The sequence below is a fragment of the Octopus bimaculoides genome, chromosome 2 (assembly GCF_046866305.1).
Source record: "Octopus bimaculoides isolate indiv1 chromosome 2, ASM4686630v1, whole genome shotgun sequence".
Taxonomy (NCBI): Eukaryota; Metazoa; Mollusca; class Cephalopoda; order Octopoda; family Octopodidae; genus Octopus; species Octopus bimaculoides.
In genome coordinates, this window is record NC_142929.1 from 66,133,686 (window position 1) to 66,150,569 (window position 16,884).

The 16,884-nt window shown below is 38.7% G+C and overlaps 1 protein-coding gene across 24 annotated transcripts in view; it reads left to right on the forward strand.

Moving 5' to 3' along the window:
* LOC106868682 (1-acyl-sn-glycerol-3-phosphate acyltransferase delta) overlaps nucleotides 1-16,884 on the forward strand; it is a 75,822-nt gene that overhangs the window by 28,292 nt on the left and 30,646 nt on the right. For all 24 annotated transcript variants that reach the window (XM_089346628.1, XM_089346645.1, XM_089346716.1 and 21 more), the window contains 2 exons: nucleotides 4,192-4,381; nucleotides 5,570-5,739. In XM_089346628.1, the coding sequence (XP_089202754.1) occupies nucleotides 4,201-4,381; nucleotides 5,570-5,739 (351 nt within the window). In that variant the 5' untranslated portion in view covers nucleotides 4,192-4,200. The remainder of the gene's footprint in view (nucleotides 1-4,191; nucleotides 4,382-5,569; nucleotides 5,740-16,884) is intronic.

Genomic DNA, 16,884 nt, shown 5'->3' on the forward strand with positions numbered 1-16,884 from the left:
TTTCATTGAGCATTCTTTCGTAGTGGCGTCTCCAAACCTCTTTCTTTGCAGCCTCGTTTAGTGCAAGTGTAACCATCATCCATGCAAACACATTTCTCTCCCACGACATCACGATTCTCTCTCACACACTGTCTTGCAACACGAAATACTTCAAGTACACACTATCTTGCAACACGAAATACTTCAATTAATTTTATTTTAGAGTTATGCATATTTCTCTTTCGAAAAGTAAGCACCAAGAAATTTGATAAAAGTTAAATTATAATTATTGTGCATCATATTCAACAGTAGCAAAAGTATACTTCCAAAGTTGCTTGTTGTATGATGAATAAGACACTAGTTTATACATAATATATAATAAATAGTCCATGGTGTTCTAATTGCATTAAATCTAATGAGAATCATCTTGGTCAAAATTATGATTGTTTGGCTATTATACTCATGTTCTCTCTCAGAATTAAAGCTCCTAATTATTTTTTTATGGAGGTTAGAAATATATTGTTTTATAGAATTAATTCCTATTCCAATGAGGTTAAGTAGTTCTCTTTCATTACAATAAAATTGCTTTGGATCAATGCTAGAAATATTTTCTTATATAAAAGAATTAATTTGTCTAGTAATTTTTTTTATAAGCATTTAAGGATTATTATTTTAAGAAACGTGTATAATTTTTTGATTATTAGTTTCCGTTTATGCTTTACTTTTAAGATCATAAGCTCAACATTAAACCTTAGCTGTGCACTTGATGTCTTCAAAGCAGCTGTGTCTTGTTTCTTTGAAGCTGACTCAATACAAAATTGTTGAATTTTCGCTGATTTTTTTTCCTATGCATTTATTACTTAGAGCATGTACTTCCTGATCACACAGTTATATGTAAATAAATCCATTGTACTCGTTTTACTGTGGACATGTTATCCTGAAACTTTAGTTCTGAAGTATGCAGTTCATATTTTAAAAACAATTGAGGAGTGTTTTCAGAGATATTGCACTGTTTGACACACCAGACACACTTCCAATGAATCCCAAGGATTTAAAATATACAAGTCCAGGTAGAGAAATAAGAAGGGAAATTGCTGTGTAGATAATATATTGAACTACCAGTTCAAATCTATAACATTTTGTTGTGTAGAAATAGACTGGAGAAATACATTTAATTCTTCAGTTTGAATAGCTGTGGCAGGAATAAATAATGAGATCACGTACACATGTTATCTGAATTAGACTCACATCCTGAATCTTTTCGCTGATTAACATTATAAAACTAATGTTAAGCACTAAACTAGCTGTAAAAGAAATTTACTACAAGTAGGTCCTTGGGTGTGCTGGAAGTAGTTAATGTCTTTGGCAGCTAAAATATCTAGAAAGTTAATTTTGATGTGTGAATGTATGTATATTTTTTTTTTTTGTTTTCTTCTGTTATTTCAATTTTATCTTGCTAGCAAATCTTTTCAGCCAGTTCTAAATTTTAAAAAGTTAAATACATGAACATCATGCTCTTGTTTCAATTTTATTTGTTAAAATATTCCCTACTTCAGGCATCAAACCACGAACTTGTAAGGGAGGAGTGCAATCAATCAAAGTTGAGCTCTTCTATATTACTGAATCTCATTTGTCTAGAATGTGTGATCTGTCTGGTTTCACATTATTTTTCTCTAGCTTAGGATTACCTATACTGTCATTGTATTAACAACCACTTATATGATATGTAATTTACACTAAGGCAGTGAACTGGCAGAATTGTTAGAGCATCAGAAAAATGTCTTGTTTTATTTCTTCTGGCTCTTTATGTCCTGAGTTCAAATCCAACTGATTTGGGCACCACCAGACCATCCAACACATGCTGGCATGACAAGCAGACTGGCCCACCCATTGCTGGATCCATGTACTAAACCCATCCCATCACCATTACCATTTTGTCTTCCTTCTCCTTCATTAACTCTTGATATTACCCTTCCTCTTTCCCTCACCCTAGTCTCCAATGCTGTTCCCTCTCACAACATTAAATCTGCTTCATTTATCATGGAGGATCTCTTTCACCTTGCAAACTACGAAGTGATCCCACTAGCGCTGGTGTCACAAACAGCATTCAGTACACTCTGTAATTGGTTGGTAAATTGAATATCATAAATGCACCAATTTAAGGCTTGAGAGGGCTCTTTAGTCTTGCTGATAGCAAAGTAAACTCTATCATGCTGGTGTCATCATAAATGCACCCAGTACATTCTGCGAAGTATTTAGTGTTAGGAAACACACAAGCCTTAGAAACTATACCAAAATGGAGACATTGGAGCTATATATTGTACTGGGATTTACTGAATCCTGTTGAACTGTGTAACCCTTATCAGCATGGAAAACAGACATGATGGGATGATAATGATGTCCATCAACAAAATCTACTTTGCCACTTATTAATATAAATATGAAATATCTTGACTATCTGACATGCTGTATATCATGTAGCAGTTACTGCACAGCAAAGTTTACTTCATATTATTAGATCTTTAGAAGTATTGCAAAGCAGTTATTTCCAGCCATTTTATTGACTACTTTGTCAGTGTCAGAGTTGACCAACAGAATATTCAACAACAACATGTCTGTAAGTTTGTAATTGTTTAATTCCAAAGGAGCTCTGAATATGCAGATGTACAATCAAAGCATATCAGTCATTCCTGTTGCCTCTTAATTTTGTTATCCAGTGTATCCTTCCTCTTTCAAGCCAGTAAAGTATGTTTTACGATGAGGCTAAAGTCTTCCTTGGTTTTACTACTGAATCATGTCTACCATTGTACAATATAATTTTGTGTGTTCACTCATGGATGTAACAAAAGAAACAAAAACAAACTTTAAAATAACAGTGAGACTTTATTATTTTTGTAAAAGGGTACAGTGGATCAAGCAAGAAACATTACAACTTTTGGTGGTTATAGTCACCCACCATTTGGATAATTCAGTCTGGGTTGTCATTGATTACACGTACTCTGTTATATTAATTTTTCTCTGGTGAAAAACAGCAGGAAACCAGCATAACTCTCACCTCTATGCCTGTAAATAATTTGTTGCACCAAATTATGGGAAAAGGTAGGCTCCAGAGCACATACCAATTAGTTTGAGAATGTACTACATGCAACATGATTGGACCATCAATCCAAATCCTATGCAATACTCAGCCAATCACAACATAAGACTCAACCAACGTTCAAAACTTGGCATGATAGTTAAATCAACCATCATTACAAATTAACATGCTGTGCCTATAAAAGCCTGATTGTTTTGAATATGCCATAACAGAAATTGGTTTTGCTATATGTGATTTGTGGGAGATTTGGCTGCTACTTCTAACAGGTTTAGCAACCATGTAGAGGTCCCTCATCAGTATAATAAATTAGTTTTTAATTTTAAGTAATTTACCTCATCATAAAATATTTGCATTTGTAGTATAAAAGATGGGAAAATCTCTTATCTCGAGCTGGAAAATGACTCCAAAGAGGAAAATTCCTTAAGTTCTGAGTGGAACTTGTTGTCCAGCCCTGAGACATTCTATTCTCTACCTCAGTGATTCTCAACCATTTTCTACCTACAGTCCCCTTTGATCTGTATTTTACTTGAGTGGATCCCCATGGCCATCTAATGTTAAAAAAAGTCTTATCATATATTTATAATTAAATATTATTGGGAACTGTAGAAAGAATTGGTACACTATTTTGTGTATTGTAGAAGTATTACCAATTTTTTGCACACAAATTTAAATGACAAAATCTTACATAGACCCCCCCCCCCCCCTCAAGTGTCATATGGACCCCAGTTGAGAACCACTGCTCTTCATGCTGGCTAGGAGATAGATTTTCTGAGGATCCCTTGATCACAAGTGTTTGTTCTCTGCCAAGAGAAAAAGTGGATGCCACAGAGAAAGAGAGGATGTTCAAATCACCCGCTTTGTTACCTCATTTCCTCTTATCACTCATTAATGTCCCCTTCCTCTTATCACTCACTAATGTTCCCCTTCCTCTTATCACCCACTAGTGTTCCCTTCCTCTTATCACCTGTTAATGTCCACTTTCATTTCCAGCACATCACCTACTGTGCTACAACACCAATATAAATCTTTTATTTTTCCTTTACTTTATTTTAACCAATTATCTTTTAATTGTTAATTATCTTTTAATAAGGCTCCTTTTACCATTTCTATTTCAGCCGATCACAATGGCTGGTCTTTGGACACGAATGAAGACATGGTCCATTCTCCATTTTCTGTTTTGTTACATTCTTTTAGTCAGTGGCTTTATCACATGCTTCCTGATGGCACTAACCTTAGTTCTCTGGCCTCTTAATAAAGATCTCTATCGCAAAGTCAACAGCTATTTAGCATACCTGTGGTGGTGTCGTAAGTAAAATTAAACTTTCATTTTTGATTCTATATTATAAATGAGATACCATATTTTCCAGTATGCAAGTCAACATAGTATAAAAATAGTGTAAACATGTAATGTAAACATTCAAACTTTGTCACTATCTTTCTAAATATTGTTGCTTTTCACATGGAATTTTTGGTCTTCTAAAGTTGTCTTGATGTCTAAGTTGACTATAAATTATGGTCTGACTATAAATTAGGCTGGAAAATTTGGTAGATATATTATTTGTCTATTCCATTTGATGTTAAAAATCTTAATGTTAACTGCCCAATCCATCCCCACAAAACTGGTTTCCTTTTTTTTTTAAACCTGCTACAGATTGTGTTGCTAGGTAAGCATAAATGTCAGTAATGTATTTATATAATGACAGAGAAACTATGGCAATAAATACAACAGAAATTGTGTCCTTTATGCATTCTTGTTTCTTAAATATAAACTATTTTTAATTTGACTTTTTTTATGAAATTTAATTATTTAAAAAGTGAAACATTTTATTTATCTACTTACTGCTAAATGGTTCTCTGGAATGTATCTTGGATAATCTTAATACATAAAAGTGAATACATGTAATGTTTGTCTGTGTGTGTGTGGTTATATGTATCTATGTATGTATGTATGTGTGTGGGGGGGGGATGGATGCATGCATGCATGTATGCATGCTCCAAGTTGTAGTCTGTAGTTTTGCAAAGATTATGGACAATCCCTTCTTCCAGATACAGCAGGTTAAAAAAATAAAAAAGTATTCCAGTTAGTGGTGTAGGCAGAGTGTATACTATCCAGACCCAAAGGCGCCACCTGCATGAAAATATCTCTTAATTTTGTTACAGATCTCTGTCAGCATTCATTGCAAGTTTACTATAAGGGTAACAGTGGTCACCTTGTATATTTTCTCATAATGGCAGTGACCAGAGGATCCTATGAACCAAGTGTATACATGTACTACACACACACACACACACACACACACACACACACACACACACAAAATTGTGGCAGCTAAGGGAGAATTGCTTGATGGAGAATAATTTTTCTAATGTAATATTTTAATTATTCTTTTACATATTCTATCCATTAGAACTACCTCTATTTTTTATCAATTTCCCCCATCTTTCCATTCCTTATAATCTGCTGCAATTCATATGTGTATCCTTCATTTTCAGAGTTTACATTCCTTGGACAATGGTGGTCTGGAACCGAATGTGTACTATACATTGAACCTTCAGATTTACAATATATCGGCAAGGAACATGCTTTAGTGATCATGAACCACAAGTATGATATAGATTGGCTCATGGGATGGATACTTACCGAGCGTTTTGGAATGCTTGGGGTAAGGATGTGATGTACAGAACTCAATAATTTTTTTTCTGTCTTTGTCTTGAAATTTGTTAGTAACATCATTAAATTAAGTGAGTGGAATTCGTTTTAGTTTAAAATTCATTGGAAAGTTTATTATTTGTGAAGTTTATTTTGGCATAGTTTCTACAGCTGGATGCTCTTCTTAATGGCAACCATTTTACAGAGTGTATTGGGTGCCTTTTATGTGACACTAGCACCAGTGTCTTTTATGTGGCACCAGCACCAGTGCTTTTTTTGTGGCACAGCATTTACAGGGTCACCAAGTAACTTGCAAGACAAAGACATATTCAACTAGAAAGACAAAGTAGTCGGGAGTGGGAGGGTATTTATGCCAGTTGATGGGATATTAGTGGTATAGAGAGACAGGGATAGGTGTCCTGCTGTAGAGTAGGTACAAGAATATTCCATTTGAAAAAGAGAGGAGGATGAGTTAGAGAGTAAGATAAAGAGAGTGGATGAAACAGAAAGTGAGAAAAAGAGAGTGATAGTGAAAGAGATGGTGGTGAAAATGTGTTGGGACATACCCAGGGACATTGGAGGTGGTGTGAATAAGTAGAGTGATACAGACTTTATGACTGGACGGGTCAGCAAATTAGAGGTGACTGAGGCCAATGAGGAAGTGAGATACAGGAGGAGGGTTGTGGCAAGTATTCAAGAGTATTGAGGGTGATAGCTAATAAGTGAGGTGTTAGTGATGGCAAACAGCATGGGGCAGAAGGCACAGAAAGGAGGTGAGTGGCTGGTGGAGACAGCAGGCAGCAGAAGATAAAGTAAAAAGTGGTAACTGAGAAAGCAGGGGGATGTAGTATGTGCCTATTCTGCTTTCAGGTGATAGAGAAGTAATAGATATTAGGGGATGAAAGGTGGGAGAGGATAGTTGATGGGGTTGGGGAAGAGGATACAGGTTGGCATGGGGTAGAGCTCCTCACAGACAAGCATTAACCAAGGTGGTTTAGGATATCAGTTCTGCTGTGATTAACAGATTTTCTTGAATACAGTAAGGCGCCAGATATCCTGGTCCTTTGTCATCTCCTCTGTAAGGCTCAGTGTCTTGAGATTCGTCTTCAATATGTGTGTGTCTGTATGCATATATATGTGTGTCTGACTATATATATACATGTGTGTGTGTGTATATGTATATATAAAAGTCTGTATGGAAAGAAGTTGTTCTTTCCTAGGAATATATTATCCAAATGTACCCCAGTTTAGCACTATATTGATTAATGATACTCGAAAATTCTACATGTGTATATGTACTAGTGTTTATTGTTGGTTCTTCTTCAATATTAGTACCTTATGCTTCTGAAATTCCAGTTCTCGCTTTAGAGATTTCCATCATTTTTGACATAGGAGAATAAGTTTAACAATACAAAGAAAACGAAGAATACGTACACAGAATAATCATTTCATTTATTATCATAGTCCAGTCAAATTAATTCATTTTGTTTATGCTGAATTTCAGTTGATTGCTCTTATCCATATTTATACATTTACAGAAGTGCATATATATATATATATAAGACAAAGTATAAATAATGGTCATTACGTATTTTGCCTTTATTGCAGTAAATTTGGCTTACAGCCATTTACAGTTGTCTATCTATCTATCTATCTATCTATCTATCTATCTATCTATATATATATATATATATATATATATATATATATATATATCATCATCATCATCATCATCATCATCATCGTTTAACGTCCGCTTTCCATGCTAGCATGGGTTGGACGATTTGACTGAGGACTGGTGAAACCAGATGGCAACACCAGGCTCCAGTCTGATTTGGCAGAGTTTCTACAGCTGGATGCCCTTCCTAACGCCAACCACTCAGAGAGTGTAGTGGGTGCTTTTACGTGTCACCCACACGAAAACGGCCACGCTCGAAATGGTGTCTTTTATGTGCCACCCGCACAAGCCAGTCCAGGGGCACTGGCAACGATCTCGCTTGAAAATCCTACGGGAGCCAGTCAGGCGGTACTGGCAACGGCCACGCTCAAAATGGTGCATCTCATGTGCCACCCGCACAAGAACCAGTCCAGGGGCACTGGCAACGATTTTACTTGGCTTGCCGGGTCTTCTCACGCACAGCACATTTCCAAAGGTCTCGGTCAGTAGTCATCGCCTCGGTGAGGCCCAATGTACGAAGGTCTTGCCTCACCACCTCAGCCCAGGTCTTCCTGGGTCTACCTCTTCCACAGGTTCCCTCAACTGCTAGGGTGTGGCACTTTTTCACACAGCTATCTTCATCCATTCTCACCACATGTCCATACCAGCGCAATCGTCTCTCTTGCACGCCACAACTGATGCTTCTAATGTTCAGCTTTTCTCTCAAGATACTTACACTCTGACGGGTATTCACATTGACATTACACATCCAACGGAGCATACTGGCTTCATTCCTTGCGAGCTTACGTATGTCCTCAGCAGTTACAGCCCATGTTTCACTGCCATGTAGCATGGCTGTTCGTACGCATGCGTCATACAGTCTGCCTTTTACTCTGAGTGAGAGTCCCTTTGTCACCAGCAGGGGTAAGAGCTCTCTAAACTTTGCCCAGGCTATTCTTATTCTAGCAGCTACACTTTCAGCGCACCCACCCCCACTACTAACTTGGTCGCCCAGATAGCGGAAGCTATCGACTACCTCTAGTTTTTCACCCTGGAATGAGATAGAAGTTGTTTCCTGTTTGTTTACAGTCTTTATTGCACCTGAACATCTGCCACAAACAAAAACTAACTTGCTAGTTAACCTGCCTTTGATGTTGCTGCACCTCTTATGTGTCCATAGCTTGCACCGGGTACATCTTATAGAGTTACTACCTACTCCTTTTCTACATACTGAGCAGGGCCATCTACCTGAAGGGGTTTGTGTTTTATCTACCTTCCTACTTATTAGGATTTTGGTTTTAGCTAGGTTGACTCTAAGGCCCTTCAATTCTAGACCTTGCTTCCACACCTGAAACTTCTCCTCTAGTTCTGATAGTGACTCCGCAATTAGGGCAAGGTCATCAGCATAGAGGAGCTCCCAGGGGCAACCTGTCTTGAACTCCTCTGTGATTGCCTGGAGGACTATGGTAAATAAGAGGGGGCTGAGGACGGAACCTTGGTGGACCCCTACCTCTACCCGGAATTCATTGCTGTACTCATTTCCAACCCTCACCTTACTGGCAGCATCTCTGTACATGGCTCGCATAGCTCTCACTAACCATTCTTCTATCCCAAGTTTCCTCATTGACCACCAGATAAGGGATCGGGGGACCCTGTCAAAGGCTTTCTCCATGTCAACGAAAGCCAGGTACAGAGGTTTATCCTTAGCTAGGTATTTCTCCTGCAACTGTCTCACTAGAAATAAGGCATCAGTAGTGCTTTTACCTGGCACGAACCCAAACTGCATCTCATCTAAATTGATTCGCTCCCTAATTAGTTGGGCTATGACCCTCTCTGTAACTTTCATAACCTGATCTAACAGCTTGATGCTTCTGTAATTATTTGTATCTAAAGCGTCACCTTTACCTTTGTAGCAGTTGACTATGATGCTGCTACACCAGTCATTGGGTATGACTCCTTCGTGTATCACCTGGTTCGTAATACGGGTGACTAGGCTATAGCCAACACTGCCAGATATTTTGAGCATCTCTGCAGTGATTCCTGATGGGCCGGGGGCTTTCCCGGTCTTCATACTCTTAATTGCTTTATCTACCCTGGTACTATCAACTCGGATAGCTGGTCCCTCTATTGGGTCGACATACGGCAGGCTCTCTTTCTCCCATTCATTCTTTTTATTAAGCAATCTATCGTAGTGGCATCTCCAGACCTCTTTCTTTGCATCCTCATTTAATGCAAGCGTACCATCATCCATGCGAACACATTTCTCTCCTACAACATCACTATTCTCTCTCCTACACTGTCTTGCAACACGAAATACCTCGAGTCTTTGGTCCTCACGGCGCAGAACATTGGCAAATCTTTCCTTATCTGCTTCCCCTCTGGTTAAATAAACCTGTCGCCTAGCCTCCCTTCTGGCACATTGCTACAATTCCCTGCTACCACCGTTCTTCCAGTCCTTCCAAGCCTGTTTCTTTTGTCTAATAGCCCTGTCTACCTCCTTGTTCCACCACCACGTTACTCTGGGACGGGAGGGGACCTTACACCACCCACAAATCTGGTCGGTGGCTTTCAACAGGTTGTCCCGCAGAAATCTCCAATTGTTTTCCACGTTTTATGATGCCATATCCCCTTCTATTTCGTTAAATGCTTCAAGTAACTTGTCTCTAAGTCTCTGTCCGATTGCAGGGTCTTTAAGCTTCCACACCCTTCTCCTCCAAGCCTGTCTAATTCTGGGCACCCATTTTGCCTTGATCCCAAAGTCGCTAACTACTAATCTATGTTGTGGGGTACATTCTTCGCCAGGGTAGGTTTTGGCATTTATAAGCCGCCCTCTTTCCCTATTTCTGGCGAGGATGTAGTTGATTTGGCTAGAGTGTCTGCCGGTGCGGTAGGTGACTAGGTGACTGGCAGGTTTCCTGAAGTTGGTATTGCAGACCATAAGATCGGTTGCATCACAGAACTCCAGCAGTCTGGTTCCCTCCTCGTTGCGGGAACCGAAGCCATAGCCTCCATGTATGCCATGGAAGCCTCCAGCACGACGTCCGACATGACCGTTGAAGTCTCCAGCCACAAAGAGAAGGTCCCTGTCACTCGTCGACGAGGTAGTTTGCAAGAGGGTGTCATAGAATTGGTCTTTCAGACCATCTGGTAGCCCTGGTTGAGGTGCATAGGCTGAGATGACAGTAGCTAATCTATGATGAAGCACTAGTCTGATCTTAAGTACTCTGTCACTTACTCTAACGACCTCGATTACCTTATCCACCCATTTCTCCGCTAGAAGTATTCCTACGCCCCCGACCCCGTCAGTGTTCCCTGCCCAGAAAATCTTGTACCTGTGTTCTTTGCCTGTGAGGAACCTCGCAGAACCTCCTCTCCATCTTACTTCCTGGATGCAGCACATATCTACGCGTCTCCGTTCAAGCATCTCAACAATTTCACCAGATCTACCTTTCAGCGTGCCGACGTTGAGAGTGCCAATCCTAACAGTATGGGTGTTGGGGGTGTGGGCCTGTAGCCTGGGAAGGGGAAAAGCTGTGTCGTGTACCTGAAAAGAAAACTTGCAATTGGAAGAATTCATAAGCAAAACAGTACCTACAACCTGCAAACATTTCTCAAACTTAATGCGCTACCCAAAGGTAGGGGAGAGGATGGCCAAGGCCACTAGATGGGTTCCGGGAGACAGCCGAGGATGACAGGATGACAGAGGAATGCACTTCCGGTGGAGGGGGTGGGAGGGCGGGTTACCGTCAGCGAGTAGATAGGGCTCTTAATTGTAGATTTTAAATATTTGAGAGACAACAATGCATAAATCGTAATTTTTAAAAGAGCAATGAATTCTAGGTGAATAGAATATAACGTAGCATGAATTTAGGAAGCTTAGAAAATGAATAAGTATGAATTTAAGACAAAAACTGAATTCAATTGAATTTCATGGAGAGAAACAAGATAAATAATAGAGGGCAGACTAAAGCGCGAAGGTATGAGATGTTTGAGGCCGTAAATAAATAAAAATCTCTATCTTATCTGCATCTTGGAGACTTCGTCGTAGTATGTCAGCGGAGAAGAGATTGAGATAATTATATATATATGTATATTTATATATATATGTATATTTATATATATATGTATATTTATATATATATATATGTATATTTATATATATATATATATATATATATATATATATATATATATATATATATATTTGTGTACAAGAGAGACAATTGCGCTGGTATGGTCATGTAGCGAGAATGGATGAGGATAGCTGTGTGAAAAAGTGCCACACCCTAGCAGTTGAGGGAACCTGTGGAAGAGGTAGGCCCAGGAAGACCTGGGATGAGGTTGTGAGGCACGACCTTCGAACATTGGGCCTCACTGAGGTGATGACTTCTGATCGAGACCTTTGGAAGTATGCTGTGCGTGAGAAGACCCGGCAAGCCAAGTGAGACCTAAATCTAAGGCCTCAGCCAGCCCACTTATACGTACCTTCCTTCATTGGACACTAAACTCCGCTTGCGAAGACCTGTTGAGGCAAGTGAAATTGAAATCAAATTAAATTTGACGACTGGTACCCATGCCAACGTCATCTCCTTCATTGGAAATGAAACTCGGCTTGCGAAGACCTATTGGGGCAAGCCAGTACCGCCTGTGTTTGTCCCCCACCTGTGCTTGACAACTGGTGTTGGTGTGTTTACGTCCCTGTAACTTAGTGGCTCAGCAAAAGAGTCTAATAAAATAAGTATTAGGCTTTAAAAAAAAAAGTCCTGGCATTAATTTGTTCAGATAAGACCCTTCAAGGCCTAAAGATAAAAGGTTTCATTTTTTTGTTGCCACATGTTTATTCCATATGATTGTGTGTGTGTGTGTGTGTGTGTGTGTGTGTATGTGTGTTTGTCTATCTTTCAGTGTATTGCCCATCTTTCAGTGTATTGCCCATAGTCAGGTTAGTAAAACTTGATTGCTATGAAAACAAAGTTGGAATCTGGCACAGTAGGACAGTACTGTCTCTTCCTCCATTCCTTCACCTTATTGAACTTGGCACACCCACAAACTTACTGCTCTATACTCTAATGACAGGCAGCATAGAAAAATATTCTCTAAAAATAGCAGCTGTAAATATTTGAAGAGTTGTGTCACATGTTTTGACAGGTTCTCTTGTTAGAAGGAATGTAGTGTATTACTTTTTAGAATTGGTGTCATCTGAAACAAATTAAATCAAGCAATTGTTTTAGTTGAAGGGCTCAAAATTATTTCATACAGACATAGAGAAGCTTGACTGCTTGTAGCAAGATTTTAGTTATTGAATTAGTCAACACTTACACATTCAATCATGCTACTTTGGAAAATCTGAGTTATTGTACCATCACAAGTCCCTTCAAAATTCGGTAATGTACTTAAAATATTTTATAGTCAAGGAATTTGATGTTTTATTTTTCAATCTCAGATTGTTTGCAAGTGTACAGCATATTTATATATATATATATATTAGGAGTATGGAGTGTGGCAGAATTAATACAGCAGTAGATAAAAGGCTTTTTGCTTTGTTATAATCCTCTACTTCCTGAGTTCAAATTTTGATAGGGTCTATTTTTCCCTTGTTCCTTCCAGCATTGATAAAATAAGTACCAGTAATGTAATTGTTTCATTCAACTACATTTCTGCACCCAAATTTGTGGTTTTATGTATCATGTGGGAAATAAATATTATTTTAGAAATATGTATGTATGTACATATGTATGCATGCATGCATGCATGCGTGGAGGCGCAATGGCCCAGTGGTTAGGGCAGCGGACATGCGGTCACAGATTCACAGTTTTGATTCCCAGACCGGGCGTTGTGAGTGTTTATTGAGCGAAAACACCTAAAGCTCCACGAGGCTCTGGCAGGGGATGGTGGCGAACCCTGCTGTACTCTTTTACCACAACTTTCTCTCATTCTTACTTCCTGTTTCTGTTGTGCCTGTAATTCAAAGGGTCAGCCTTGTCACACTGTGTCACGCTGAATATTCTGGAGAACTACGTTAAGGGTACACGTGTCTGTGGAGTGCTCAGCCACTTGCACGTTAATTTCACGAGCAGGCTGTTCCGTTGATCAGATCAACTGGAACCCTCGACGTCGTAAGCGACGGAGTGCCAACAACAACATGCATGCATGCATACCATTATTTTAACCTACATTTTCAGACTTGCATAGGCCAAAAATAAATAAATAAATAAAAATAAGTTCTTACATCCACATATACTAGCATTGGAAAATAGATGCAAAATAATAAATGTTCTCTAGCAGTAGATCTTGAGGTTTTTTAGCCATCTTAGTTGAGAGAGTACTTATCTTGATAATGGATATATGTAATTTCTGTTATAATCCACAAAGGTCAAGAGATCAATAAGCTCTATGCTTAACTCCTGTTTTTGTGGTGTTATGAAATATGAGAAAAGTTTACCTGAATAAAAAGCTAGTTTGCAGCAGGCAATTTTCCCAGAAAACCAGGTTCCTATTTTTTGACCAAGTAAAACTGCGACAGCTTAGAATTTTGTGTCTTACTCAAAAGCACAGTGAAATGCCTGCAGTAGATATGATCTAGGAGCCAGTGGTTGTTGTTTAACCTACCTTAACCACTCACCTTTGCTCATCATTTATCTCTCATCTAACTGCAGTTTTATTATTATTCTTCCACCCTTTCTGCACTTTCACCCATCACTTCTTCTCCTGAGTCACTTCTATTTCATATCACCTTCCACTCCAACTCATATTTACCATTGACCAAAGACATTCAAGCGAGATCGTTGCCAGTGATGTCGAACTGGCTCCTGTGCAGGTGGCACGTAAAATACACCATTTCGAGCATGGCCGTTGCCAGTACCGCCTGAGTGGCCTTCGTGCCAGTGGCACGTAAAAGCACCCACTACACTCTCGGAGTAGTTGGCATTAGGAAGGGCATCCAGCTGTAGAAACTCTGCCAAATCAGATTGGAGCCTGGTGTAGCCATTTGGTTTCACCAGTCCTCAGTCAAACCGTCCAACCCATGCTAGCATGGAAAGCGGACGTTAAATGACGATGATGAATGAATGATGACCATACCCAGTCCCTTATTTACCATTCACTACATTCACTTCCACCCACCTCACTAACCACCTGTCACTCTCCTCCCACATTCTTGCAAACTTTACACACCCACCCTTCTTAATGATGAGCCATGTCACATGCAGCTTGTTTCTTGTAAAAGGTTGCCCATGTCTGGTTAGAAAATAAATCTAAGCATTATATAGCTTTCACTTGCTTTTCAACTATTTGATGGCATAATTCTTGATCTCAGACACAAATTTAGCTTGCCATATAAGATAGAGATGTCAGTGAATGATGGGAATAGCAATATTGTGTCAAGTATTGGAGGGCATTTCCAAAATATGATATCTATATTATAGTCTCCTCAAATAAATAAGGTTACAAGCAGCTCTATATAATGCCAGCTAGTAGTAATATGCTGCAGATAGTGGACTAATCTGTGAACAAGCACAAAGGATTTGTGCTTTCTTGAGGTAAATGTTTTTCAGTTAGATATTCCTCTTATTGTTAACTATTCAATTATGCTGAAAAAATGGAGCTTTTCTTCTTTTGTTTTCTATTTTTCTTTTGCAGTTAGGTAAACTATAACAAATTTAGTTACATGCCTTGCTCAGAGATAGTACAGTGGTAAAATTTAGATTTATAATGATGTAGTCAAATATCAAATAGTTTTCTCTTGTCCCCAAATTACCAAATCATTTTCATCTATTAACATGGTTTTGCAAATCAATTTATTCTATACTTTGAATTATAAAGTACAGTTAATGGGAATCCAGAAACAAGTTATGTTGGACAAGTATCAGCTATCCAATCAGAATTTTCAAACTTGTCAGACTTGTTCCTGATCACATTAATCATTATTAACTTAAGGTCAGTGGATTGACAGAATCCTTAAAGCAATAAGGCAGCAAACTGGAAGAAACATCAGCATGCCAGGCAAAGTGTTTAGCGGTATTTAGTCTGTCTTTATGTTCTGAGTTTGAATTCTGCCAAGGTCGACTTTGCCTTTCATCCTTTTGGGGTTGATAAATCAAGTACCAGTTGCGTACTGGGATTGATGTAATCAACTGCCCCCCCCCCCCCAAAAAAAAAATTTGCGGGTCTTGTGCCTAGAGTAGAAAAAAAAAATCCTTAAAGCGATGGATAAAATACCTGCAATATTTGTTCCGGCTCTTTACATTCTGGGTTCAAATCCCACTAAGGTTAACTTTGCTTTTCATCATTATGGAGTTGACAAAACAAGAACCATTTAAGTACTGGAGTTGATATAATCAAGTGATCTTCTCCCCTCAGAAATTGCTGACTTTGTGCTTAAATTAGAAACTTTTTATTTTTTATCTTTTATTTCTTTCAGTCATTAAATTGTGGCCATGCTGGGGCACTGTCTTAAAGAACTTTTAGTTGAATGAATTGACCCTAGTACTTATTATTTCCCTTCTTTTTTTTTTGGTCTTACACTTATTCTATCAGTTTCTTTTGCTAAACCACTAAGTTATGGGGACAACACTGGTTGTCAGTGTTTATAATAGAATAGTTTATAGTCAAGGATATAACTTTAAAGCTTAAATATTAAATCTTTACTCTTTTACCCTTTATCTATTTTCAGTCAGTGAACTGTGGCCATGCTGCAGTACTACCTTGAAGGGTTTAGTTGAGCAAATTAAACCCAGTACATTTTTTTTAACCTGTGTGTGTGGCGGGGGATAGGGTAGGTGTGTGTGCATCTGTGTGCACCTATGTGTGTATGTGCATCCACATGTACAGACATGCATGGGTGCACACATACACCTACCCTGTCCTCCCTTTCCCCTCCCTACATAAGGATGACAAGCAAATCTCAGCAGATTTGAAAGTGAACTGACCTTGGAAAAAAAAAGGCTGAACCCATAAGGAGATCATGGATGGCAAAGGCACATACATTGGCAAACATACAGTAATTCTTCAGTTACTCTCACCCTTCCCTTCTCTTGTAAGCAACCACACATACACACAGGCATAAAACTAATTCTCAGACAGACAGACAGACGTTGAAGAGAGGAGGCATATCATTGATGAGGTCATGAATAGCAAGAAAAGGACTTTGACAAACAAACAGCTGGTTGATTGTTTAATCAATACATACATTAAACAAATTATTGGTTAGTTAGTTGGTTAGATATTTATTCAATTGACAAACAACACAGAAGTGATATTGGACCAGTCCATGTGTCTATTATTATTGGTGTTATGACTCTCCCAAGAAAACAACAAGATTTGTTTCAACATCTGAATCCACATAAAGAATATTGCAAACCAAATACGTAAACAATATAAAGTGAAAGTTAGGAGTGGCTGTGTGGTAAGTACCAACCACATGGTTCCGGGTTCAGTCCCACTGCATGGCATCTTGGGCAAGTGTCTTCTACTATAGCCTCGGGCTGACCAAAGCCTTGTGAG